Source organism: Mustela erminea, chromosome 1 (assembly GCF_009829155.1).
Source record: "Mustela erminea isolate mMusErm1 chromosome 1, mMusErm1.Pri, whole genome shotgun sequence".
Classification (NCBI taxonomy): domain Eukaryota; kingdom Metazoa; phylum Chordata; class Mammalia; order Carnivora; family Mustelidae; genus Mustela; species Mustela erminea.
In genome coordinates, this window is record NC_045614.1 from 39,281,423 (window position 1) to 39,307,781 (window position 26,359).

Sequence of the window (26,359 nt, forward strand, 5' to 3'; positions counted from 1 at the left end):
TTGTTTCTTAAGCACTTATCATCACAGCTATAAGTTACGGATAAGATAATAAAAAGGTGGCACGAGAGAACACATGATAAATACTGTTTCTAAGGGGAACCGCTGGACAAAAAGCAAGTTAGTGGACAAAAGCTGCAACAGGCATGTCACACTGACCCAGGGACTTAGATAAACATCGTGTTCCAGCCAAACGAATTTTCCAGATAAGTAATTTATCCTTTTTAACATGTTACCAAAGCTTTTTGACTTATTTCTCCGTCTGTTTTGAGGAGACTTTTTCTAAAATGGGTTGCATAATGCTCTGTCCTCTGAAAGCCAAGTGAACTCAAATGAACTTTTCCTCGATGCTTGACTGTCTTTGTTAAGAACAGCAAGTATTTTTCTGGACTTCCTGCCAAGTGTTCAGAGATCGTGGGGTGGTTAGTGCTATTTGCCCCAATCCTAACTGGACCCAGACCACGTGTTCTTAGCTGCTCATTCTGTTTCTGCGTGGTTTACTGGTCTGCCCGTTCTTTTTTCATGCTTTCTGCTCCCCAGCGCTTCTCTCCGGCTACTCCCCTTCAGGTTATGGCGTTTTGAACTTTGGGCTAGAGAACCAATGACCACCTGTCAGCGCTGTGTATAAACTGAGAGTAAATATCTGAGTGTGGCTCTGCTAGTCTAATACTTCTGTGAATGGACATTAAAGCATTCATCAATACTGATTCGTGTAGGTCTGTTATCTATTTTTAACTAGATTCTGGGCTGGGGGCTACTCTGTAGATATTTGAGAAGGATGGCCAGATAAGGAAGACTCTGGACCATCATATGCTTCCTTGCACCCACTCTGTGTCTTTTAATTTGTGGCAAAATGACAGGAATAAAGGGTTTTGACTCCTGGTTTATATGCTCATGCCATATTAATGAAATAGAGTTGGCTCTCTGTACTTGAGTGCCCAGGATGCGAAAGATGAGCATTACCAAAATTAGGAAATTTTGCTTTAGTTAATATGCTTTGTCTAATTTGCCTAATTTGCTCTAAATCTGTGCATCTAAATATTTATATCATCAATTTTTCCAATTGTCTTCTGGGGGTTAAAACATGCCAGTATTCTAATATAATTTAAAAGAGGGCACGTCTAATTTACTACAGGAATTCATCTTTAGTAAAATCATTCCTTTGTTTCCTCCTTCCTTCCCTCCACTGCTTCACTCCCTCCCTTCTTTTCTTCTAATTGTGTACGACTTGACACTAAATGATGCCATTTATATCACCATTTGAAAACAGGCAAGATTGGCTTATGGTATCCGAAGCCAGACTGGTGGCCACCTTTGGGAGGAAAGGAGGGGAAGAAGGGGTTCTGGGGCGCGAGTAATGTTCCACTTGCTCCCTGATCTGGCTGCAGTTTTGGGGATCTATTGCCTTTGTGACTATTTATCAAGCTGTACACATTACAATTGGTGTACTTTTTGGTATGTATGTCACAACTAAATCAAAATTTCGAAAAAAAAAAAATATAGGAAGGACCTAAGCCCAGCCATCCCTTAGCCAAGAGAAACATTGTTGCATCAAAAATTTTTAGTTCAGGTTTCTCATTTTTGAATTTACGCCTGCAACGGGCACTTGGCCGAGCTCAAGAACCTATGTGAATGGAAAATCAACACATCAAGAGGGAAGCCCTGTGCATGTATTTTCATTACCATTTTCGAGAATGGCCATGAAGACACTAGATCAGCCTTTTAGGGAAACATCAGCATTCTTCGGTCTTTGGGGATGGCCCATTTCTACACTCTTGGCCAGAGGGTGCTGTAATTGATGGCTGTTGGATCTGCTGAGCCGTCCAGATTTCACTTTGGCTTGGCTCTTGATAACCAGGCAGCTCCTACCAGCCTAGCACTTTCAGAAGCGGCGTGGTCAAAGGCTGCAACTCTTACGCAAGGCAGATCTGTCAGCAATCATGTAATATTCATAAGTAGAATCGACCGGCAAAACTCTAATTATTTTAGGGGACTGGCAGAAGAGTGAGGAGGAGCCACTGTTTAAAGATGGGGGAAGTGAGGCTTGGAGAGACTGGCCAGCTTGCTCCAGGTGGCAGAGCGGGGGTCACAGCAGAGCTAACGTGTAACACACAGTTAATGGTGCACCAGTTTCCTAAGTCAACTACGGAACAACAGGCCTTCTTTACTCAATCCTGCCTGTTTATTATTACTTAGACTGTTTTCCCGGGGTTCTGGAAACAGGAATAATTTGCACAGGGAACTTCCTCTCCCAGGGATTTATGTGTTTATAATTATGCCTAGGACATATTTTTGGCTCCATATTGTGAAGTTGCTAACTATTCCCTGTTAACATAGAAGGAATCTGTACTCTTAAGACAATTTCATCTCATCCCAGGTTTTGTCTGAAGGGAACAAAAACTGGTGTTAATAAGGAAGCAAAACAAAAGGAGAATTATGGAAACGGCTAGTAAGTGAATTTGAAGGTTGCCAGGCAATGACTTGGCCTGAGGTGGGGGGCCCAGAGTTAGCACCATCTAAGGCACCTGGGGACTAATTAATCAGTACTAATTAGCTAAGAAAAAAAAATTTAATCAAAGATGAACAGGTAAAGTGTTACTTTAAATGTCACCTCAGAAGGGTTCTGAAGTAACTAGCCGGGAAGAAAACAAAATGTTAAGCATGCAATTCAACTCTTCTCTTTGAGTGGTTTCATCATAAAAACAAAGCAATATAAAAGTGGACTTCACGGAGGCTCTGAGAAATTCACCCAGTATTTGAAAATGTCTGAGGACCTTCTATCTGAGCTTCTGTTGTGGGGTTACAAGTCCTGGGGTGAGCACACCCCCTCCTCGCCTTTGTAAGGCTCTTTGAGCAGGGGCCCAAGAGTGGGACAGGAGGAAGGGAGAAAAACCAAGGGGGACACAAGGGACTGTGGTGTCACTCCACGCTCCACTAGACACCACTTACCCCTCTGGAAGAACTGGAATGAGAAGTCTAACACAAACTGTGTCAAGAACCAACTGATACTAAATTTTCTTTTCTTTCCTTTTCACTTATTGATTTTAGACAGATGTTTGTGGATACCACTAACATGAGCTATGTGAGGAAAAAGATATGTACATACACATATGTACATACATTTAACACACATAAATATGTACGTGTACATACACATATGACACAAAATGCCATGATCACATGAAAAAAACCTATAACTTCACAGTTACCGAGTAAAGAACTTCGAAACAGGTCAAAAGTCAAACACACAGAAACAAATGTCTCCAAGTGACAAGCACAAGCCAAGCAGACACGAGCAGGTGACCGACAGCATGGGCTTCTTTACCTGCAGCGGCACAGTCTGTGAACTGTTCCCCGATTGTCGCTAACAACAACTCTTTCCAAACTGTGGACTGGCATGGGAAAAGAATAAAAAACAGCAAACAAAACAAAACAAAACAAAAAAAACAAATCAAAACAAAAACAAAAAAAAACAAAAACAAAAAAAACAAAACAAAAAAACCAAAAAAACGAAACAAAACCAGAAACAAAAAAAAAACAAAAACCAATAACAACACATATATTTTTAGACAAGTATCTTCAACAAGTCACATTTCTTTCAGCTTCACATGCATTGTTCATATCCATTATTTGACCCACAGACATCCCCGGGTCACAGGTGTCAACACTCAATAGTGGCATATATTGTATCGCTTCACAAGTAACTTTACACAGATCGATACCAGGGATCCAAAGTCACAAACTTTGTGTCCGTAACACTTTGTGTCCAAAGCCACAGAGTCAATCTCTAGTGAAACCATGATGAAGTTCAAAAGAATGGGATGGGTGGTGGGTAATGCTTTCAAATGACTCAGAAGGTTCCAATTCCTTGAGCTTTCACGGATTCAAAATGTATCAATTGATTAGAGTTGAAAGCTATTAGTAAAATCCTTCTCTCCAAAACCCTTCCTTGTCTGTTCTTCTGGCAATTTACGAGGTACTTAAGAGGTTACCGCAGTGATGAGCTCTTAAGGAAGGTTAGAGACTTGCAAATTCCCATCCAGCGGAGACACACTGCTACATCAAGGGGCAGAACTTGATGTGTGTGTGTGCAGGCGTCTCGTGGAAGACTCAGTTCGTGTTCCCACCCACCTCCTGCAAGTGAGAAACCTGGAGTCCCTTCTACCCCAGGGACTACTGGGACTACGCAGGCCATCCAGTCAATGGCCAGCAAGCGCTCACAGGCAGCTGAGGGCCTAAAAGTTCTTATAGTTATTCCCCCTCAAAAAGCTCTTGGTCCCATGTATCTTCCTTGCCAGAGCTAACAGGCCCTAAACTCTCCCAGAACTGGGTTTGAATCTTGCCAGGCTGCTTGGTCAGGGAGCAGACAGACTAAGGGAATATCAGTTTCCTCAGGCAAGCGGGGAATAACAACAGGCTGATCTCCCAGGGCTGCTGTGAGCGGGGAATAACAACAGGCTGATCTCCCAGGGCTGCTGTGACCATGAAATTAGTCAACAAATGTATTCAAAGGGCTTAGCACTGTGACTGCAGCAAAAGAAGTTAATACTTAAAATCTGTTCCACAAATAGCAACAAGTTTGCTCTATGCCAGGTGCTCGCTACATATTAACTATAAATAATGGTGTTTATTACTATGTCCTAATACATTGAAAGCAGCCTAGCTGAATTTTTAACCAAGATGATAGCTGTTAAGCACCAGGAGCTTTCACTCACAAGAGAGAATGTCTTTTCCCTTTTCTAGATGCTCCCTTTGGCTCCGCTGGTCTCCCTTCTGGAGATCATCCTCTCCATTCTCTTTGTCCCACCTGTGGCGTCTTACACTTTCATGATGAAGTTGAGAGCATTGCAAGTAAGTTAGGGGAAAGGGGAGGTTCCCTCCCCCGCTGTGACATCAGACAAGGTTGGCTCACCAGACCCCACTCCTCCACAAGTGGCAGTGAGTGAAAAGGACACCTGTACAGACGTCAATGTGCTAGTATCTGTGACGGCAGATGAACGAGGAGAGAAAGGACGAACGTGCCCATCAGCTACCGTTCACCACAAGCGGACATCACACATTTGTATCTACCAGCACTCAAAGTCTGGTGTGAGTCAATCAAGCACATGAAAAGGAAACCGTGCTCTCGCTGAAATTAAGAACTTACGTTCTCTCCTCTTAAAGGTGTGGGGCAGGAGGAGCTTCGCAGGCCTTGCCTGGTGGTTGGCTGCCCTGACATTTTTGGGAAAGCCAAGTAACAGGCAAATCCTGGAGCTATGCATCTTGGGGACAGTCTGCTTCATTAACAAATAAATCTGTTCACATCTTTAGGTTTGTGCTTATAGGGAAATGACTCAAACCTATGGGTCTCTGGAGACACTGTAATTCTTTGAGCTTATCCACATGAAAGAAACCATGAAGAGGTGATTCGGGTAGCTTCTGCCCTTTCATCCATTTTCAAAGAAGTGTTTTGGTTTCCCAAAACTTAAGAATGGGTTCGAATGTTCACTTTTTAGTCAGTAGGATGAATTTGAGCCTATTCTAGAAAATCTCGGTTTCTGAGACTTGACCACGAGAAACCAGTTGTCTCACAGGCCGTGCTACCACGCAGACTCTCCCCGGTCCCACAGGGAGGCTGGGCACAACCTTACACGAACCCCCCCGACATGGTGTGATGCGTGGCCTCCCAAGCATCCCTGTGTCCGCACCAAGCTCAGTGGAGGAAGGACCAGGCGTGGGTGGGCGGGGATCTGCTTCTCTCTCATATACCAACTTCCATACGCTAGTCATGGCTGGTGAGGAAATGACCACCAGCACCAGCCTTTCTGTAAAGTTCAGAAGCGTGCAGCTCTTCGGAATTTTCGATACAGTCCCACGGCTGCACCGTTTCTGTACAGAAACATGGTACTACCTTTTCAAGGTGACACTGGGAGGCAGAAATTCACGAAGGTCAGAACAGATTTTCTCACCCCCAGTCCTGCTCTGAGAGGACCAAGTGGGCTGCCTAAATAGCCCGAGATGCTCACCACAAGCAGTCAACCACAACCCAGCCACAGCCAGTTCTAGAAGAGGACGGGAACAAACCTACCGTGCTGTCCTTGGGGACTTTCATCTTCCATACGCCGCCCTTCGCATTACTCTCCTCTTCCCTGGATCAGAGACCGAGGTTTGAAATTAGACTCAAGGATTAAGTAACTCTACATGCATTTAATTTATCCACAAATGGCATTAAAAATGACAAACCATGGAACATTCTTCAATAAATTCTCCCGCAGCCCTTTTACTGTAAAAGGAAGTGGAGGAAAGAAAAAGAAAGGGGGTGAAGATGGGGAGGGAAGAAACTGGGATTCAGTGGCCACACGGGCAGGGGTGGCGATGGGCCACCAGCTGCTCACCTTGAAGCAGGCGGCGATGAGAGGTTCCCTATGCTGTCTGGGAAAGGACAATCAATACAAGTGCTTTACACGCGTGAAAGCCATTACGCTTCAGCACCGCATTCATGGCATTGCCTCGTCCAAGTCTCATATCGACCTTCCACTCTATGCCCGATAGGAGACTCGGCCCCGGTGGTGGGCACTCGCCATGATTTCCTATTTAGTATCTGCCTGCTCATCTGGTAAAAGCGCCCTGATTTCCCTTTAAGGAGCTATTTGTCCCCTACTTCTATGTCAGACCCATTCTGATAGGGCTGATGCCGCATCCTAGCCTCAAAGATGGGCTTCTGACCCAGGTTTGCTGTGAAAATACTGCCTCTTTCTAGGCCCTGTGATTGCCCAGCGATGGAAAGAACCCGTGGTGGGCCAAGGACAGTCAGCCCTGGCATCACATGGGGTCTGGTGAAGGCTGAGAGCGATAAACTTGGAGGGTATAAGACGGCAGCTCCCAAGACCCATGCCGCCGCTCCGGAGGCAGAGCCTCTCTGAACAATTACACCAACTCTGAGGAAAGCAAAGCAAATCTGACGGAGTGTGTCAGATTCCTAATAACATCTGAGCGCTTGGGTATGGCAGAAATCAGCCCTACCAGGGGACGTCTCTGTCACTTAGAACACGCAAGGGACACGATATACGAGTTTATTCCTAATTGGGACTCCAGCCCAAGCAAACTGGCTCATCGTCTACTACTCTCATCATGACACCAAGCTATTAAAGAAGGATCCCTTCCTCTAGACCCTGGGCTGTGCCTGATTCCCCCACTTTTGTGGGGTCCATGTGAGAGACGTCTCTGAGGTTCGAGCGTACAGCAGACGTGCATACTCCACCTGATCCTCTCATCTCCCAGCAGCCTAGAAGCTTCTACACCCCACGGTCTAGGTCATTATCGTGCAAATGAAAGAACAAACCAAAATGCAGCAACGCCCCATACAAAGGAGCTGCATCATAAGTCTGGCATGTGAACAATAACCTATTTTTGGTGAGACCACAATGGGGTGTTCAGTGGGGAACACTGAGAAACCTACTCATCATTGTGGAGCCCAGGGTGAAGGGGAAAGTTGGGGCAGCAGCTTCCTTCATAATTAAGAGCTGAAATTACTTTCCATCATTACCGGGAGAAGATGACTTTGGCATTCCAATTTGGCATGAAGTAAATATTTTATGAGGTTCACAACCACTTCCCTCCCGCCTTAACCTCAAATTACAAGTTAGACACTTACCAAAGTGGTCGCCTCTCTCCTCTCATTAAATGATAACTACATCTCAAAGGCAGGCTAGTCACAGGAGGGATATTATTGTACACACTCCAGAATATCTTCAAAAGAAAAACACTTTGTTTAATATACCCAGTATTGATTTACTGTGCCACCAGATTATAAAATTAATGCATTAAAGAAAAAAAAAAAGCCAGTTCTCATTAAATCCTATCCATTTGAAATAGATTTTCTTTTCAGCAATCTTTCTAGTTTTCTGCTAGGAAATGTAACAGCATTAAAGAATGTTCCTTGCTGATGGTGGGCCAAGTTCTTCGCTTCCCAGGAAGCTACGGCTATTTAACGAACTTCCGTATGCAATGTATCTCCGTGTAAACCTGGGCAAGGACCTTACTGTTGACTTTTCCAGCAGGTGGATGGCATCTGATACAGACCTGAGTGCTGAATATATGTAATGAACCTTATTTCCTTGTAACACAGACCACTTTCTTTCAAAGTCCAGAAGGGAACTGTTCCACTTTGGGTTAGGGGATGGCTTATGGAGGAGGAGGCGGCAAAGAGAGATCACCTTATGCACTCTCTTCTTTCCTCTCCCCTCCTAGAAGGAATAGGGAACAGCTCAGTTACTAAAGCAACAAGTTGCCCAAAATATGGGACCACACGTTTCTGTCCTCCCCAAATGCATATACTGAAACCCTAACCTCCAAGGGGATGGTATTAGGAGGTATGGTCTTTGGGAGCTAATGAGGTCAGAAGAATAGAGCCCCCATGATGAGATTAGTGTCCCAACAAGAAAAGAAGGAGAACAAGCCCTCTTTCTCTTTTGGATGTCTGCATATAACAAGAACATGGCTATCTGTCTATAAACCCGGAAGATGGCCTTTACCAGAACCCAGCCATGCAAGCACCCTGATCTTGGACTTCTAGCCCCCAGACCTGTGAGAGATCAATGTCTACTGTTTAAGCCCTCCAGACTACAGTATTCTCTTCTAGCAACTGGAACTTACTCGGATGCAGAGTGGCCAGTGGACAAAAACAGATTACAGAAAAATAAGAGAATAAGAATGACACCAATAAGAGTAGTTCCTAATAGTGGCCCTGTTATACCAACTTTTACATATGCCTGTCATCTATCCTTCCAACAGCCTCATTGGGGGCATGGTTATTACTCCTATTTTATACATAAGGGAATGCAGGCACCGAGACTCATCTGCCTACGAGTCAGTGTTTGGTATGACCACCGGGATTAGGATGAGGATTCAGTTTACAAATAAGAAAGCCCTTCCCAGACTGTTGGGAATGGGCCATCATAACACTGCATTATGAATGCTACACAAACAAGAAATAGCACTCTGTGTGGTAGGGTAAGCAAAGGGTGGCTGGGTGGGTCTTCAGGTAGATCTGAGGGAAACAGCCCGAGCAACACAACAACCAGAAAAATAAATCCTAGGGCTTCTGCCACAGAATAACATCAGCGGAATGAAAGTTTATATACGCTGAATGATAAGTCTTAGGAGTTGTTCAAGCCTGTCTGGTGTAAAAACTAAAGCCCAACTAATTGCAAGGACAGCAACAACGAAATAGAAGATAAAACTGAAAACAGCCACCTGGCAGACGACTGGTCAGGAATACCTTGATCCCTTATACTAAAGCGGTACCACGTAAGGAATAGCTGGAAGTAGGTCAGTCGTGCCAGCAGGGCCTCAGGGAGGCGTCTCAGCCCTTAGGGAGGTATTTGCCTGATAAATGGTTTGCTGTTAGTGCAAAAGATAACGTGACTCCGGGACTGGTCGGTGGTGTCAGGCTGAGCAGAGGTGGAATCTGAAACCAAACGGTTGGATTCCAAAATGAGTGCCCTTAACCACTCTGTTATTTCCTTTGAAAATAGTCTTGTGTGTTTTAGACACATCTTTCTGCAGCTGGGAAGCCATGGACCAGGTCAAGGAGTCACAGAATGAGGGATGCCTGCTGAACATGTCTTTCTGCGGGGAGAAGCTCTTTGCCACATTGAGTATGGTGCTTAGCTCTAGTCTGGGACTACCGCGATAAGGTGGCAGTGACCGGTGGGGGATTTATGGATAAAAGTACGCCAGCATAAAAATCCCTGCTTAACTAGAAGGACTTTGGTGCTGTTAAACATCAAGCCTCCTAATGGGACATCCAAACCAGAGCATCTGCCCCTCCTGCTCTCCCCCAACCCCCGCTGAAATTCCCAGCGTCTGAAGCACCTTGAAAAGAACAACACGATGCTTCTCCGTGTCCAAAAAGAAATCACTCTAAGGATCGCGCTGAGGTTTGTAGTTCTTTAACGGCTTCTCTTGAAAATAAACAGACAACTGACTTTTTTAGTCTTGGCAAATCTGACAGGAGATGATGGCCCAAGAAGACACAGCAACAGACTGAATTCTGACTTCAGTACTTATGAAGGCACATCTTCACACGTTTGTGAATAAGCACAAAACAGGAGCAAAATATCTGGTGACATCACTGAAAAGAGCCCCATTTAAGAAGTACATAGCCCTACAGGAGTCTGTTTCCAGCCTATTTCCAGCCCCTCATCCAATATGTGGAATATTTGTTAAATTAGTTATCTGTGGTAAACTGCAGTCCAGAAGCGAAGAATCCTCCTTCTGACAGAACATCAGAAGGTCTACATACCCCTGGGTAGCTCAATTGGTTAAGTGTCTGCCTTCTGCTCAGGTCATGACCCCAGAGTCCTAGGATCGAGTCCCACATTGGGTTCCCTTTTCAGACCCTCCCCCCATGCTTTCTCTCTTTCACTCTCTCAAATAAATAAAATTTAAAAAAAGAGATAAAGAAAGAAAGAATGTCTTGGTGCTATGTTACACGCCTTTGTCATTTCCCTCACCATGTACACATTTTATTATCTCCCCTCATAAGAAGGGTTAGTACAGTACAATAAGGTATTCTGAGAGAGAGAGAGAGCACATTCACATAACTTTTATTATGGTACGGAGTTATAGTTGTATTTGAGTATTAGTTATTGTTAATCTCTTCCTGTGCCTAATTTTTTTTTAAAGATTTTATTTATTTATTTGACACAGAGAGAGAGAGATCACAAGTAGGCAGAGGCAGGCAGAAAGAGAGAGGAAGAAGCAGGCTCCCTGGCAGCACAGAGCCCGATGCGGGGCCCGATCCCAGGACCCTGAGATCATGACCTGAGCTGAAAGCAGAGGCTTTACCCACTGAGCCACCCAGGCACCCCTCCTGTGCCTAATTTTTAAATTAGACTTTATCATGAGTGCGTATGTGCAGGTAAAAAACCTACTATGTATGGGCTTCAGTACTATGCAGTGTTTCAGGCATCCATGGGGGGGGGCCTTGGAAGGCACCCCAGCTAGATATGGGGGGGATGCCCATAAACATGATAGAGAAACAGTTTCAGGAAGGAGTCCAGCATTACACACTCCTGAGACCCTCCTCCTGCTTCGAGAAAGTAAAAGCGCTCTTTCTCCGGAAGCTTGAAATTCATGATCATGTTCTCTGTAACACATTTTTAGTTTTGTTGAAAGACCTGAATTTGGGGTGCCTGGGTGGCTCAGTGGGTTAAAGCCTCTGCCTTCCGCTCAGGTCAGGATCCCAGAGTCCTGGGGTCGAGCCCCACATCGGGCTCTCTGCTCAGCGGGGAGCCTGCATCCCCACCCCCGCCGCCTGCCTCTCTGCCTACTTGTGATCTCTGTCTGTCAAATAAGTAAAATCTTTAAAAAAAGAAAAGAAAAGAAAAGGAAAGAAAAGAAAAAGACCTAAATTTTACTATCAATAGGGACTTGCCCATAGATATCAAAAGCCTAAAATTTTTAGAATTCCTATAATTAATTCAAAGTCCTGCAAACAGCAGATTGGAGTAAAAGTAAGCACAACGTTGATAAATCAGAGCCAAGTGCTTTTTTCAAAAGCCTGAAATGATCCCCTGGGGTGAGGGAAGGTATAAAAGTCGGGCATCCTTCATTTGGGCAACATTGGCAGGCACCAGTCACAAGGAGGTACTGTGATGAGCTCTTGGGGGAACAGAACTGAACATGTGAGGGCCAGCCTTGCCCACGGAGCCCACATCTCAGTGGGTAAGTTCTCAAGCATCATTCGGGGACCCTCTGTGAAGAATGGAGGCAGGGCAGATGGTGGTCCTACGAAGCTATAAATTCAAGTCTAGCTGCGTTTAGGACCAGAGTTCTCAGGATCACCTTCACAGCTCATGAAGCACTAACTTCCTCCTCTACGTATCGAGCAGATACAGCTACTGCATTGGATGATTTAATGGTTAGAGATGAAGTAAGAGTTTGTGATATGCCTCCAGCAAGGAAGCAAGGTGTGGTCAGACTCACGAGACGGTGTGACCAACTGATAAATCCCCAATCTACCAGTTCTGATGGGAGCAATTATGCCCCATCTGATGGTCTTCTGCCTAACAGATAATCCTTCATTACCAGAAAAACTGACAAATTTCTTCCTCAATTTTCTACTGGAATGTTCTGAAGAAATGAGAAAGAGACCATACTTGAAAATAGTAGCAAAGAAAAAAAATGCCGTGTTGTGATAGAGGAGCAGGTGTAAAATAAAATAAAAACACTCAGCAAACACTCTCCCCCACTGGAAAACAACAAAATCCAGAATTTCTTCTGAGGGCCACTGCATCTGAAGCAGGAGAGTACTTTTTAAATAAGAAGCAAGTATTTCTATTCCATAGGAATGGGTTTCTAGTTCTAGAGCTTGCTTCCCACCAACTGAATCAATGATATTTGCAGGGAGGACAGAGAGAACACAGAGCAAACAAGGCAACAAGGGAAGAACTTCAAGGATGTTTTTACCTGACAGCAGACACTGTAGGCTGAAAGCAAAGTGCTTCTGATCGGCAAGAGCTGGGTACTTGAGAGAGAAATGGGTTTTGTTTTGAATTCCAAGGCGGCCTGACTTCAAGAGAGAACCCAAGTTGGAAGGACTAATCATCACGTGGGTAAAATGCAATCAGGGCACTCTCCCACCCTACAGGAAGTTGCCGAATAAATCACAGAGTCTGAATGGGGGAGCTAAGTGGGATTCGTACTTTGAGAGGCGAGAACCCACAGAAAAACCTGGGGAAACACATCAGAGCAGTATTTCTGCAGAAGGAAGCACTGCTTCCCACATAAGGCCACCAGTGTATACTTCCTTATTAATGTTAATACTTTAAAGGGCACAGGGGCTTCAGAAAATGGAAGTGAAAGCTCAAGAAAGTGGCCAGCCTTGGAAGCTTGTATACCATCATAACAAAGGGTGATAAAGTGCAAAAAGGGAATGAATAAAGGAAAAGAGGTTTGGGGCCCTGACAGGTAGTCCATTGGAGGAAGTGACAGAACCTACATGGGAGTCACCGCTGTGGAGTAAGCTTTGCTATGCAGACTCGAGGGATAAGAAAAGGGGCTACCTTTACAAATGGAAGTTTATGCCACCCTTCAAAGGGAAATTCATGCCTGATGTTAGGCAGACAGGAGAGCACGGCCTTCCTCCCCTGCCCGCCGTTTCTCAACTGCCTTCAGCTTAACAGAATTCTTATGCTAGAGTGGCATTTTGAGGGGTGACATATTTTGAGCCCCTTTGGAGACCCAGTTTTACATTTGAAGTGACTAAATTATGTGCAAGACTTCATTTCTGCCTTCAGCCCCCACCAGCACAGTGGCCCCCCATGCCAAAACACCTGATACCAGGTGTTTTGATGTGACATAACCTTGGTTCAAATCAACAGGCTCAACAATCCAAAAATCAGTTGGCCTAAAACTTACTTACTTCCTTAGGGCTTATACTCCTATTTGTTCAATTGGAATAATGATTCATAATTACTTAGTAACTGAATAAGCTAAAGTCCCTCTGTTTGGTAAACCCAGCCTCGTAGTGAGCCAAAGGAAGGTAGAGAAAAGCCAGCAGAGAGAGAGGACCACGGGTAACCACTGCAGTTCTGTTTCTGCACAGATGGGCGGTGACTGTGAATGCTGATCTCATTATATACATCATGAACAAATTCAATGATAAAGAATCCTGTCTTACTCCAAATTAAGTCTGTGTTCCACAGACCTATGAGGTAGACCTGGCTGCAGGTCCTTCTCTTTGTCTCTTCAACATGGTATGTTTGTGTTTCTTACTTCAGTAAGAAATCTTCCCCCAAACGGTTCATTCCAGGTCATTCTATTGCAGGAGGCCACCCATGGTGGGCTGCCCATCTGTGTTCAAAACTTGAATCAATCTTCACCTCCTTCTTCATTGTCAGTACTGACCTATAAACCCCTCTTTCTGAAAGGGACCGCTCTCGCTCCCCAATGATTTGGAAGGCAATCTGTCATGCTAACTTCAATGATCTGACCACATCACGCCGTCCCATGAGGGAGGATGTCTTGACGTCACTGGCAGGACACAGGTACAGAAGGAACATTGTCATAGTTTTAACATGTTGTATGCATTTTTGATGAAGCCTTTCTGTTTATAATAAGTGATGCTGGATATCCATTCACAGAAAAAACATGAAGTTTCTGTATTATGCAAATTTAAGTAAAAAGTCAGCCAATTTATGCAAAATATTGGGTAGAACACAACACAAGTGGGACACGGTGTGGCAAAACCTTGAAGCGGATAACACAGATGACCGAGGTGGGACAGAATGCTGCGGAGGAATGGGTTTTGGGGGTGGAATTGCTGGGTTTTGCAGCAGCAACACTAAAAGAGAGTGGGGATGAGGGAGCCCTCCCTTGCAAATACTATTTGGCAGGTAGCTCTTCCTTCTCCCACAGGTAGAATTAGGCTTGCTCAGAAGCTGTGGTTCTCTTCTGTACTGCATCCATTTAGGGCATAAAAACACAGGAGAAATGTGGAAAATTTGGAAATGTTTACAAAAGAGTAAACGGAATCAATAAGCATCTGGAAAACGCAAGTAGATGAAAAATGGAATTTTCCAAGAATGGCAGGAAAGTAAGGAATAAATTTAACTCCAAGCAAAGAGAATTATTGTTGGCTACAGTGAGTGTCCTTAGCAGGGGTTAGTGGGCTGTCTGGAGGCATGGGCCTCCCCCCACCAACCCCAAGTCAGGGCGGAGTGAAAGGAAAGAAATGATCTAGAAGGGGGGGGGGGCGTGGTTCTAGTCCCTGGGGCATGGCAAGGTTGGCTGATTCCACTGGGTGTTTTAGAGCACTAACCTCTCAGTCTCAGTCTCCGCAGCTAATCAATGGGGATAACAATTCCTCCCCCACCCCCATCAACACCTCTGATTTACTGAAGGGCTTTAAAGTACAAAGAGACGTATTTTATCCTGCTGTATAAAGCAGTCATTAATAACACAGGATGCTCAATTTCACCCAAAGAGAGATGGGGGGGATCACAGACACAATCAGGGATGCAGGGTTTTTTTTAGTGCTGAAAGAGCGAAGGTCCAAGAATTGATATATAATCACAGAATAAGAACACAGGGGAACCGAAGCACGTCCTCAAATGACTTAAAAACTGGCACCAAAGCCAGTTGTTAAATACTCAGGGCCGTTCGCAAATGTTGAGGACATGCAGAGGCTGGAATCCCAGAAGTTACTGATAAGTTAAATGTGTTTTCCACAGTCGGGGTGGCAGCAGGAACATCATCTGGGGAACAACTGCTTGAAATCAATCACTGAAAAGGAGTGGCGCGCAGCCGTCTGAGAGAAAACATGACTGAGGGCAACGCGAGAAGATGCTCAGGAGAAGCTGGTGAGCCATGGGAGACGGGCCTCTTATTATTATTATTATTGGACCTGACCATGGGCTTTTCACCTCCTTGTGCCATTTCACTCTCAGGGCCCCATGATACAATCAGTATTGAGACTGTTCCCATCCTGGAGATGAGTAAGCAGATACAGAGAAGTTAAGCAACTTGTACGAGCAAGTGAGTGGCAGATACAGGATAGGAACCCAGGCAGCGTGACGACGCTACACCCTCACCCACATCCTCGCCTGTCAACTGATGATGCCAAGGGGTAGCATCCAACACCACTTTAGGAAAAGCTGCCAAAGTCTGGGTATGAGGTGCCAAGCACGACTAAGAACCATATGCAATCTCATTTAACCCTAGATCAACCTTAGGGAGTAGGCAGCGCTCTGACCTCAGCCAGACAGATAAGGAAACCAAGGCAGACAGGGGCACATGGGAGATATGAAAGAACCTCCTGACCACTTGGGGCAGTGTTTCATTATCATGGCCCTCTGCCCCACCCCCAAAGAACCCTTTTTTCTAATCACTCCCTTGTGAAATGTTAATACCACAGCAGAGCTGTTCATTTGCTTATGTACTGGATAGACAGCTATGCTTTATGTATAAAAAGAGTAGGATTTTTCACCCCACCAAGGATCAGTTTTTGCCCCCATTAAGAATGGAGCCAACAGCTTACAGGATCCTTATGCAAGTAGTTCGTTGTGGTTCAGGAAAAGTGGTTCATTTCTTAACTTCTCATTTAGTCCTTCGGTCCTTTAGTATGTCCTATACATGTACGTATTTATTTAAAAGATTTTATTTATAAGAGATTTATTTATTTGAGAGAGAGAGAGAGAGAGCGACCTCGTGGTGGGCTCGTGGTGGGAAGGGGCAGAGGGAGAGGGGGAGAGGGAAGCCTCAAGCCAACTCCCTGTTCGGTGGAAAGCCTGACAGGGGGCTCGATCCCAGGACCCTGAGATCATGACCCAAGACAAAATCAAGAGTTGGCTACTTAACCAACTGAGCCATCCAGGTGCCCCAATCCTTCGGTATTTATTGGCGGAAAGGAATAACAGACACAAGAGACTATGGTACGGTGTGATTCCATTTACAGAATGTTCAGTAAAACACAGAAAGATACATGGTGATAGAAATGTGAATAGTGGCTGCTTCTGGAGGAGAAGGATAAACAGAAGGAAAGGAGGGACTTTCTGACGATGCAAATCTTTTTTATCTTGATCTGGGTTATGGTTACATGCCTGCATACCTTTGTCAAAACTTATCAAACTGCACACTTACGTAATCTACATTTACCGAATATAAATTATCTCCCAATATAGTTTTCAAGAAAGTATTTCCTAGTATGTGCCAATGGGGGTACTTTAAAAATTGGTCCTGAAGACCCTTTCTGACTTGCTGCTAGATGCCAAGACTCAACCAAATGGTCTGTGGTCACACAGGGTCAGGGAAACAAACAGACCCCACGATCTGACTTTACCAATGTCCGCCCTGGAGTCCCAAGCAAAGATCTGAGGCCCGTGTCATAATGGAGTGGGGAAAAGTCTACTGAGCACCCCCCTAAGTCAAAGGGATCTAAGAACTTCCATTTGAAAACAGGTTTCAAAATCGAGGGTTCCGAGGTTCATACAATGACTACTACGTAAGAGGGAATGAAAGTCCACAACATCACCACAGGGAAAAAGCAAGGGGAAGCCTTTCCTGGAATCGGAGAGCCTTCATTCCTCTGGATAGTGGCCCACGTGCTGCCTTGTGACACTGCTTGTACTTGGCACCGCACGATTATTTACGGCAGCACTGTTCTTTTGCTTTCCACATGCTTATGCCATTTTCCCAACTAGATCAGAAATGGACTATGGTCTGGACTGTGTCTTTACATCGGGCTCGGTGGCCATGCATGGCACCTTACCATCAGATTTTGGGGACCACCGAAAACTGAGAGTATCAAATTTTCTGAAACAGAGAGTGGGAGAAGCTCTGAAAAAAAAGGAACTTTGTGCTAGTTCTAAATGTCCAGTGGCATTAAAAGATTTAGAGACACAACAGGAACATGTTAAATTGGGCCCTTCTAGAACATTCTAAACATAAAGTCACTGCAAGTAGACAGCAGCCTTAAATCCTTATTCTGTCTATAACGGTGCATTAACCTCAAAAAGGGGGACATACTTGACAGACTTTAAAAGACACACTTTTAAAGAAAATGGAAATGTGATCAACTAAATAAATCAGGTTTTTCAGAAATCTTCTTCATAAGGGTTGGTTAGAGAAAGAATGGCCAGGACTAAGAGCTTCCAGGTGTTGAGAAGCTACAGTGTATCAGGTATCCTGCTGGGCACAGTACCTTACTCTTCCTGACCACTCTAGAGAGAGGTACTCGTGTTATACCCACTTTACAGAAATTAAAGGTGTTGATACTTGCTTAATTTAGAATGATGGAAGCTAAACGGGAAGTAGGAAACAGGCTTGAGACCTTCCACTTTCATGCTCAACCCGCATTCCGATTCTGCTCTTCCCGTGTGACCGGTAGCCTTAGGTAAGCCTACAGGGGGGATGCCACTGCATCTCAGAGAAGGGAAACAGAGCTCAGAGCTCAGAGAGGGAGTAGCCGCGCTGGCATCTGAATGGGGACACAGATCCATGAAGGGACACATCACAGTGTGCTCCTCTCGAGGAGGTACAAAATATTTAGGCAGTTACTATGTTTTAGTAGGTCCCCAGGAGAAGAGCAGGCCACCTGGATATGGGCTCAACCAGCCTCTGGGTTACATCTAGTTAAGCACAGAGCCACCAAAAGACCTGAGAGCTGACCGGGGGACAGAACACCGGGTGGGGACTGCCTGCCAAGCGGCCGTTTTTCTGGCTGGAAGATCAAATGTCCCCCATATACTGTGTTCACTGGGTACGTCCATTTCCGGATCTTACCTGCACTGTCTGTACTGTGTAGATTTTCTTCAGATTCGAGGCACACTCAGCGGCTGTGGCACCAGGAAGGGATCTAAGGAAACAGAAATAAAGAGCAAAGATACAAGCGAAACAAGGAGTCAATGTTCATGAAGTCAGTCTGCAGGTTTTCATACAAATTAGGTCTGAAACCACAGCAGCAGACATTTCTGGGATGTGATTTAGAATTTAAAATGTGAAATTCCTACTCTGTGAAGTCATGCGTCTGTCTCTCCTAAAAGCAAGCATATTTATTTGGTGGGAAAAAAAAAAGTAAATGTATGTAAAAAAGATATTGGAAACTTTTAAAAATCACATTTTAAAAAATACTAAACCTTTAAAAAAATCACATTAAAAAAAATACTATAATAACCTTGTAATAACAAAGCCTTTTTCTAGGACTTTGGATGTGAAACTGTGCCCAGAGTACAGGTGACTGAAATCATAGGCTCTTGGCCCAGTGACATGTTTGAAAAACTTGTTAGTTCTCTGGTGGTAAATATTCAGGAACTCTTAAGAAACAGAGTAACTTTTTGCCAACTTTAAGAAAACATGATTACTAAAAGTCAACTTTAGTTTCACCTGAAATTTGCATATATTTCCCCAACATGTGCTTTCAGAAAAACTCAGTTATTTTCTCGGGCTGATTTAATTAGTTCTGGGGAATTCTGTGGTCAGAATACATTAATCTTTAGTTTGCCATACGGTCCACTAGATGGCAACATACGACAGGTTTATTCAGCGGAAAACTTGGGCGCTAGGGACAGGCCTTACCCCAGCACCATTCCTGGGGTTAGGGGCAACGTAACAAGGTCTCATCAGTCCTTAGAAGCAGAGTCTCATTTCTTGCTACCTTTTCCTTTTTCCTATATTGAACTAGCAGTTCTTGCTCAAGACTGTCGGGACCCAGAAATGTCTGGGCAAAGGGGAATATTCACCTCTCAATTAATGCTTGAAAGCCCTGTGTCCGGTGGCGAGGTGGGAAATGAAGCTTGCGGAGAGGAGAACATTCTGGCTCACAGTCAACCCGGAATCTATAAACCGGAACTATGGACCAGTGTTCCCTGGTGTCTACATGGAACAGAAAAGTGTCCTTCTGAATACAGTTCCCTGGCTTCAAGGTCACTAAGGAAGTATAATTGTGGACTAGTTTGAGGGCAAACGAAGGAGCCTGTTAAGTTGGTGATGTGATAAATTAAAGCTACCCTAATGCATGGGCTTCCAATTCTTTCCCAGTTGTTCATAAATGTGCTGGACATTAAAAAAAAAAAAAAAAGGCAAATCCACAATAACCAGCGTGATCGCATTTTCTTGCTAGACCTGAAGCCTAATACAACTATGCTGAAGAGAGTGGTGAAGAGTGAGATATTCGGTCAGCATCTAGCTAGGACAGTGCCCGGGCCCAGATGAATCCATCAGTCCACAGAGATTGCCTTGACATGATTAAGTATTAACCTACTATTTAATGCAGGTTTTTATACTGGTTTTGGTTTCGATTATAAAATGATTGGGTGAAAAAAAACCCCGCTAAACAGACCTTGAACTTTTTTTCTGGATAGATTTTCACATGAAAAATCTTTCCCTTTTACAAGAAAATCTATTGGCATTTATTCCAATGCTGATTTTTTCCCCCCTTTGGGAAGTTTAGCTGACCTCTCTACCAGAAATGCCGAGCAAGACATCCCTGCATCACCCAAAGCACACAGGAGAGCAAAGAGAGAGCTCCTTCACTAACAGGATGGAGGTTTGTTGGGATCCAAAGGAAAGAAATGTACTTTGCCTTTCTTTCATTTTTAAAACAGCATATTTCTAAGTTTTACTATTTTTTAAAGTCACACTTCCATGTGTAACGTGTAGAACTTGAGTATTTGAATGTTCGCCTTAGACAGCATTCTATCAACTTAACACAATGCGAGGATAACACCATTTAGCCTGGAAAAAGTTTCTGATGAACATGTGTTTTCTCTGACTCTTTTTAAATGCCTCTGTCTCTATATTCTGATCTTTTAATTCTATTCCAGTGGAGGAGAAAATTATACAAAATCATTTAGGGCCCCTCAGTTTCAAAGTCCAGTTTTTTTTTTTTTTTTTTTTTATAGAAGCCTAGTTTCCAGAGTCCAAGCAAGGGCTCTAGAATAAGACGAGAAGGCAGCACCGTCTGTGTGAGATGACAGTATGAGGGCTGGTGTGCAGTGACTCCATTCCCACTGGTGTGCTAAACGTTCTACCTCCTTTACGGCATTGAACCCTGGCCACCCAGCTTTCTGAGAATCGCCTTTCTGGGGCAGCCGAGGAGAGAAGCTTCCCGCTAAAACAGATCACCCTCCATGATGGGTCTATTCTGATTAGTGTGTTGTGATGTGAAGGTATGGGCATTTGAAGGAAATACATCAGCTCCTCTGTATTCTGGTTTCCTAAGTTCTTCACAGGGAAGTTTGGATTCTGGGATCTCAAGGGTTTCTTGCAGCTGCTGGACAGTTTTAAGGCTCTCCAGGTTTCAAAGTAAGGAAACAATGGTGCTGGAAATTCTGATCGTACTTGGTGGCTGGCTTAGCCAGCGCGAGGAAGGACATTCTTCCGCGAGCCAAGTCCGATCCTGACAGTCCTTGAAAAATCACGCTGTGCCTAAACCTCAGGCCCGCCCTAGGACATCTTTAACAAGCAGAACTGGACCATAGCCACGAAATCAATTTTAACAGGGTAAACAGGCTGAGATTTTAAAATAATCTGTCTTGTAAACAGGTCAGTCCGGACTGGACTCACTGGTTCAAAGTTGAACCAGAAGCTGTAGTGTCTACGGTTACTGTTTCTTAAAGTAGCAAAACAGGCTGCTCGTGCCAGAGCTGTAGTGCTGGGCAGACCGCCCCACACCCCCTCCTCCCCGTTACTCTGAAAGAGAGCTCTACCAACCGGAACATAAATGTTGGCCATGGACTTTGAGGAGAGACACAGTTTTACTCGTCTCACATATACAGGCTCTTCTCCTATCTTTTAAGTCTTTTTATTCCATTCATGTTACAAACAGAAACCTCCCAGCAGAAACCCAACCCAGCCCTTGCTCTGCAGCCAAAGGTGTTTATCTGGGCGTGATCTTGCCCCCCAGGGTGACATATGGTGGTAATATTTGGAGACATTTCCTGTCATCACACCTGAGGGGGATACCAGGGGCCTCTAGTGGGTAGAAGGCACAGGACAGCCCCACAACAACGAATTATCTAGTCCAAAAGGTCACCAGAGTCAACGCCAAGAAACCCTGACACAGACACGTAACAAAGAGTCTCTGAGGATTTATGATTTATGTAATCCACAAAGATTCAGTGCACACCTCTTTCAGCTGATGGGGCTACATCAGTGGTCACTCTAGACAAAGTCCTTGTCCTCATGGAGTTCTAGAACTAGCCCTGCTGCTTTCTGAATTCCCCAGACCCCCAGAAGAAAAGCAACTCTGATCAGATCCCCTCTTCTTTGCCCAGAAGGGAGGAGATGGGAGAGAAAGCTGTGAGAGAGGCATATGTATCAATGACGACCCTTCCTAGAAGGACACATAGTCCGACTGGTGGCTAATCACAGAACCAAGGAATCAGGACCTGTTTGCACATCTCTGAATTCTATGCCACCTTCTCCCAGCACGCAGCTACAGGTGAGGAACCCTCAGTGAGACAATAAATGTTCCCTGGGTGGATCAGATTAAGGAGTTGGAAGTGTCTGCCAGGAGTCTTTCCTTTGATTTAGTGAAATCAATGTAATAACGGGATCCTTTTATAGAGGGTTTGCTTATGCAGTCTCTAATCTTACAGCAACCCCGTCAAGTTGCTATCATCATCCCCACTTTACTAATTAGGAAACTGAGGTGCAGAGAGGCTTTTTAAGTAGAAAAATCTGGGTTCTTTCCCTGGTCTAACTCTGATGCCCATGATCTTCCTCTTAGATAAGGAGAAGTAAAAACCCAGCAGTCACTGTCATCATGGGAGGGTCACCCACGGCAAATCTTAGGGCAAATCCCTTTCTCATCCCTTTTTAGGTTATCTACTCTCTCCTTGGACCCACTCTGGCCTGTCATTCTTCCACCGCCATCCACCAGGCCACGCTGTTGGAAGGGGGCGGACGCAGAGATGCGGAGATGCAGGGCTGACTTGGAGGCTACCAGAACCCCTGGCATTAATGACATCCCAAAACGTCATATAAGAGACACAATTCAGTAAGAACACACATACAGGTCATCATCTTCTGGGGCTAGGTATGAGAAGAAGACAACTTTAGCAAACAAAAGCTACAAATGAGCTACAGCAGGAAGGTAGGAAAGCAGAAGGGTTAAGATGATGGCCCTTGGAACCCATGGATTTGCATTCAAGCTCCAGTTCTGCCAACTCCCAGCTATGTGGCAAGCCTGACCCTCTCTGGCCCCCACTTCCCCTTTCTGAGAACATGGTCTCTATGGCACTCATTGCTTTGCTACTTAGATAACATGAGTGAATGCTCTACAAAGCATTACCCAATATCTGGCATCTAATAAGCCATTGTTGCTAACATCACCATCGTATCATCACCATCAGAGGCAGAGAACCAGGAAGAGATAAGAGAGCAATAAGAATTAAGAGACACTGAACACATTTTCTAATCTGTGGGGCAGCCAGTAAGAATCCCAAGAAATCTGTGGGAGTTACACACAGAGCTGAGAAACTCCTAGATTCCTTCCTCAGAAAAGAAAGCCCATCAGGTGCCAGTATCTCAGGGCTCAAGGCTGGGGCTACCCTGACAGCTATTTCCGCTTGGACTTGGCTAATCCAGAAGTTGTGATGGTTATGGCAGAAGTGGGAGGGGATCCTTCCAGGTCTGCCAAGTAGATGATGGGTGCACAGGTAAGAGGGGACGTCTTAATGCTGCATATGACCCACACCCCCCACCCAGCTTTACACGATGTCTGTGCATCTTCAAATGCATAACAAAGTAACAGGAAATGCATCTCAAGGCTCTTTATGTAAAATTGGTTAAAATTTCATTTGGGGAGTTAGGAGAAAGCAGACAGTCTCATAAGTTTGGACCAACTGTTCTACTTAAATGGTTTCTAGGCACCTAAGCACCACTTACATGCAAAAATTAATGTGTTACTTACAAATTGTCTTTATCTGTTCATTAAAGCAGGTCCCCAAGATTCTCACAACACAGAACACTTTCAGCTCAGTTTAAGTTTGCAGTGCTTCAAAGCATTTTATCCTCTCTCTTATTCTAGAAATATGTACCGAGACTCCAATAATTGAAAAGAAAGAAAGAAAGAAACAACCCTGTGTATCCTGTGTTCCGTGCATGCACAATCTCACTCCATCCTCATTCAAACACCATGAGGCAAATACCGGTTGGCGTTTCCATTCTGCAGATAAGCAAATGCAGTCTGAGGGTGGTGACCCACCAGAGACACAGAGTTGGCTAGGGCTAGACCTGGGACTTGAACTACAGGTGGCGGGAAGCCTTGCTCGCAGTTACCAGCCTAGACGGATCACTTATTCCATGACCCCTCCTCTGCTTGGTGCCATGAATTCAGCTCTGCACCAAGCAGTCTCAACTCCTCTGCAGCTTGCAATTGTTGTATCTCCCTGCATTACGAATGGGCCTTCTCCCCTCAACCCCACAGGCGCCCTTAAAGATATGGCTGCTACAGGGTGCCTGGGTGGCTCAGTGGGTTAAGCCTCTGCCTTCAGCTCAGGTCATGATCTCAGGGTCCTGGGATCGAGTCCCGCATCGAGCTCTCTGCTCAGCTGGGAGCCTGCTCCCCTCTCTCTCTGCCTGCCTCTGTCTACTTGTGATCTTTCTCTGTCAAATAAATAAATAAAATCTTTAAAAAAAAAAAAAAGAAGATATGTCTGCTACAGGTGAGCAAGGCTCATGAATAATTCGTGGAGACAGAAGCCCTGGTAATACCCAAGGAAGTGATCGTCACTGCTGCCTGGCTAGCTCTTGACAGGCCGCGGCGCCACTTACCAGTGACCTGGACACCTGGAAATGCTTCTTACACAGAGAAGCTGGAAAGGTTTCTCCCCAAATCCTGCCTGCATCCTTGCCAAAGTGTGCTCGGCCAACAGGTAGCATCATCTGGTGTGAGAGCTACAGCATCTCCAGGCCCATGAGACACCTGCTGAATCCTATGTGATTTGTGTATATACTGAAGTATATACATCTAAATCAAGTCACCAGAAGAAATGCTAACAACCTGGCAAGTAAAAGCTAATGAACTATAGATAGCATCATCAAAAACACATAAAAATCACTTTTCTCACAGACGTATTTCTTGTCATCGCCCAAAGAGACGATCAAGATGAGGCCATCATTAAATGTGAAGGACAATCCTACCCAGGTTCTTAAATATGGGAAGGGTATCTACTTTGCAAATTGTGAAGCAGGGAGTCCTTGGCTTAACTGTTTCCCATGCAGTGGGAGCTTGGTTTCCTTGTCTGTGAAATTCGGTGGTGGGCCCAGATTACCCATCAAGTCCCACGCAGCTTCCTTATTTCAGAATGTGGAACGTGGGAGAACTGTGTTGCGTGCACTGTTCATAGTCACCGGGAAGTGGTGTTCGGCAGGGTGAGGGACACCAGTGCTTGGGGTCACGCAGTCCTTAGCTCCAATCCTGTTTCCGCTCTGTTAGCTGTGTGACCTTGGTCAAGTGGCTGCTCCCAGCCTCAATTTTCTCATATGTAAAACGTGGCTGGTATGTCCTACTTCAGTATTGTGAGGACTCGTGGGGAATTGTGTACAACACCCAGGGTCATACCTAGCAGGGACAGCGCATGCCCCATGCACGCGCTCGCACACACACACACACACACACACACACACACACGACAGATGTTGTTTGAAGAAATGAATACGGACAACGTTCCACCTCACGTGAGCGACACCTGCGTCTGAGCCAAGAGTACGGCTTTCATCTGAGAGGGAAACTTTAAAGCCAGAGGGATGTGTCTCCTGAAAGCCCGTCTAGGTGAATGTGCTCACATCAGACTCAGCCGTCAGAGGGAAAATCTGTAGAGGCTCAGTTCTGTGATGGAGAGCATCCCTCGGAGATCACGCGCTCCATTACTGCTGATTGCATTTTAATTACTTTTAAGATAGATCTGTGGCTTGTGGCCATCGCCGCTTCCTGTTTGAGAGTCACACGCAAAAAAATGGTCCCGGCCCTATTATTAACATTTAATAAGGGATCAACTGAAACACACTTCATAATCTAAATGCTTTATTTTTTGCATGTTTAGCTCATTTTCACTTTCCAAGGCTTCCTTATATTTTCATTCCCAGCCTATAAGCTCCTTGACATGAGCCACTGGGACTCTTTTCCTTTTGCCAGATAATTAATCCCTTGGTACACAGAGGTTGGGTGCAAGAGAGGTGACAGCAAACTGAGGCCAGGTTCTGGACTGTCACCCTGCCAGACCATTAAGGTCCTGCCAGCTGTCTTAGGTTTGAAAATAAGGAAATGGCATCTGTAATATTAAAGGAAAGAAAATAGATTTTTTGAGCAGCTAGTACCAGGGGAGGACTGGTAACTTTTCTGAGGGTGTTTAAGGCCTCCAGGCCCAACGGCAGGAAGCCAGCACTGCCGCACAGGAGAGGCTGTGGGCCCCCGAGGCAGAGCCTTTCCCTGACCTATGTGAACACCATTCCCCACTTCCAGAAAGTAAAATCCTGGGCTATAAGAAAGTCTGTGGGTTCAGAAAGGCAAAAATGGGGGCAACAGATGCAGATGCCAGCCGGTGTTTCCCTGTCAACTTCTACATCCTTCTACGTGGTCTTCTACCCTCACCTGGTCCCAACAGGCCGCTCTGTGAATGAGGATGGTTTGGGGATCCTCTCTATCAAGCCTGGCCTGGCACCCCATATCAGATTTACTATTATGGAGCACCCCATGGCGATGTGTGTGAAAGCATCACACCATGAAAGGGGTCTCCCTCTGGAACGTGGTACCTCCCAGAACATTCCACTGATGCCGTGGAAACGTGTGATATGAGAGGCATCCCTCCTGGGAGGCCCAGGACCACGCTATTGTCATGTTTGCATTCTTGGCAGCGAGAGCAGCGATGGACAA

General features: G+C 45.0%; 1 protein-coding gene across 3 annotated transcripts in view; it reads right to left on the bottom strand.

The window, feature by feature from the left end:
• Positions 1-26,359, bottom strand: part of EIF4E3 (eukaryotic translation initiation factor 4E family member 3) — a 187,176-nt gene that overhangs the window by 155,238 nt on the left and 5,579 nt on the right. For all 3 annotated transcript variants that reach the window (XM_032359654.1, XM_032359645.1, XM_032359659.1), the window contains exons 2-5: positions 18,265-18,337; positions 7,631-7,725; positions 6,065-6,125; positions 3,323-3,389 (exon numbers count right to left, since the gene is read on the bottom strand). In XM_032359654.1, the coding sequence (XP_032215545.1) occupies positions 3,323-3,389; positions 6,065-6,125; positions 7,631-7,725; positions 18,265-18,337 (296 nt within the window). The remainder of the gene's footprint in view (positions 1-3,322; positions 3,390-6,064; positions 6,126-7,630; positions 7,726-18,264; positions 18,338-26,359) is intronic.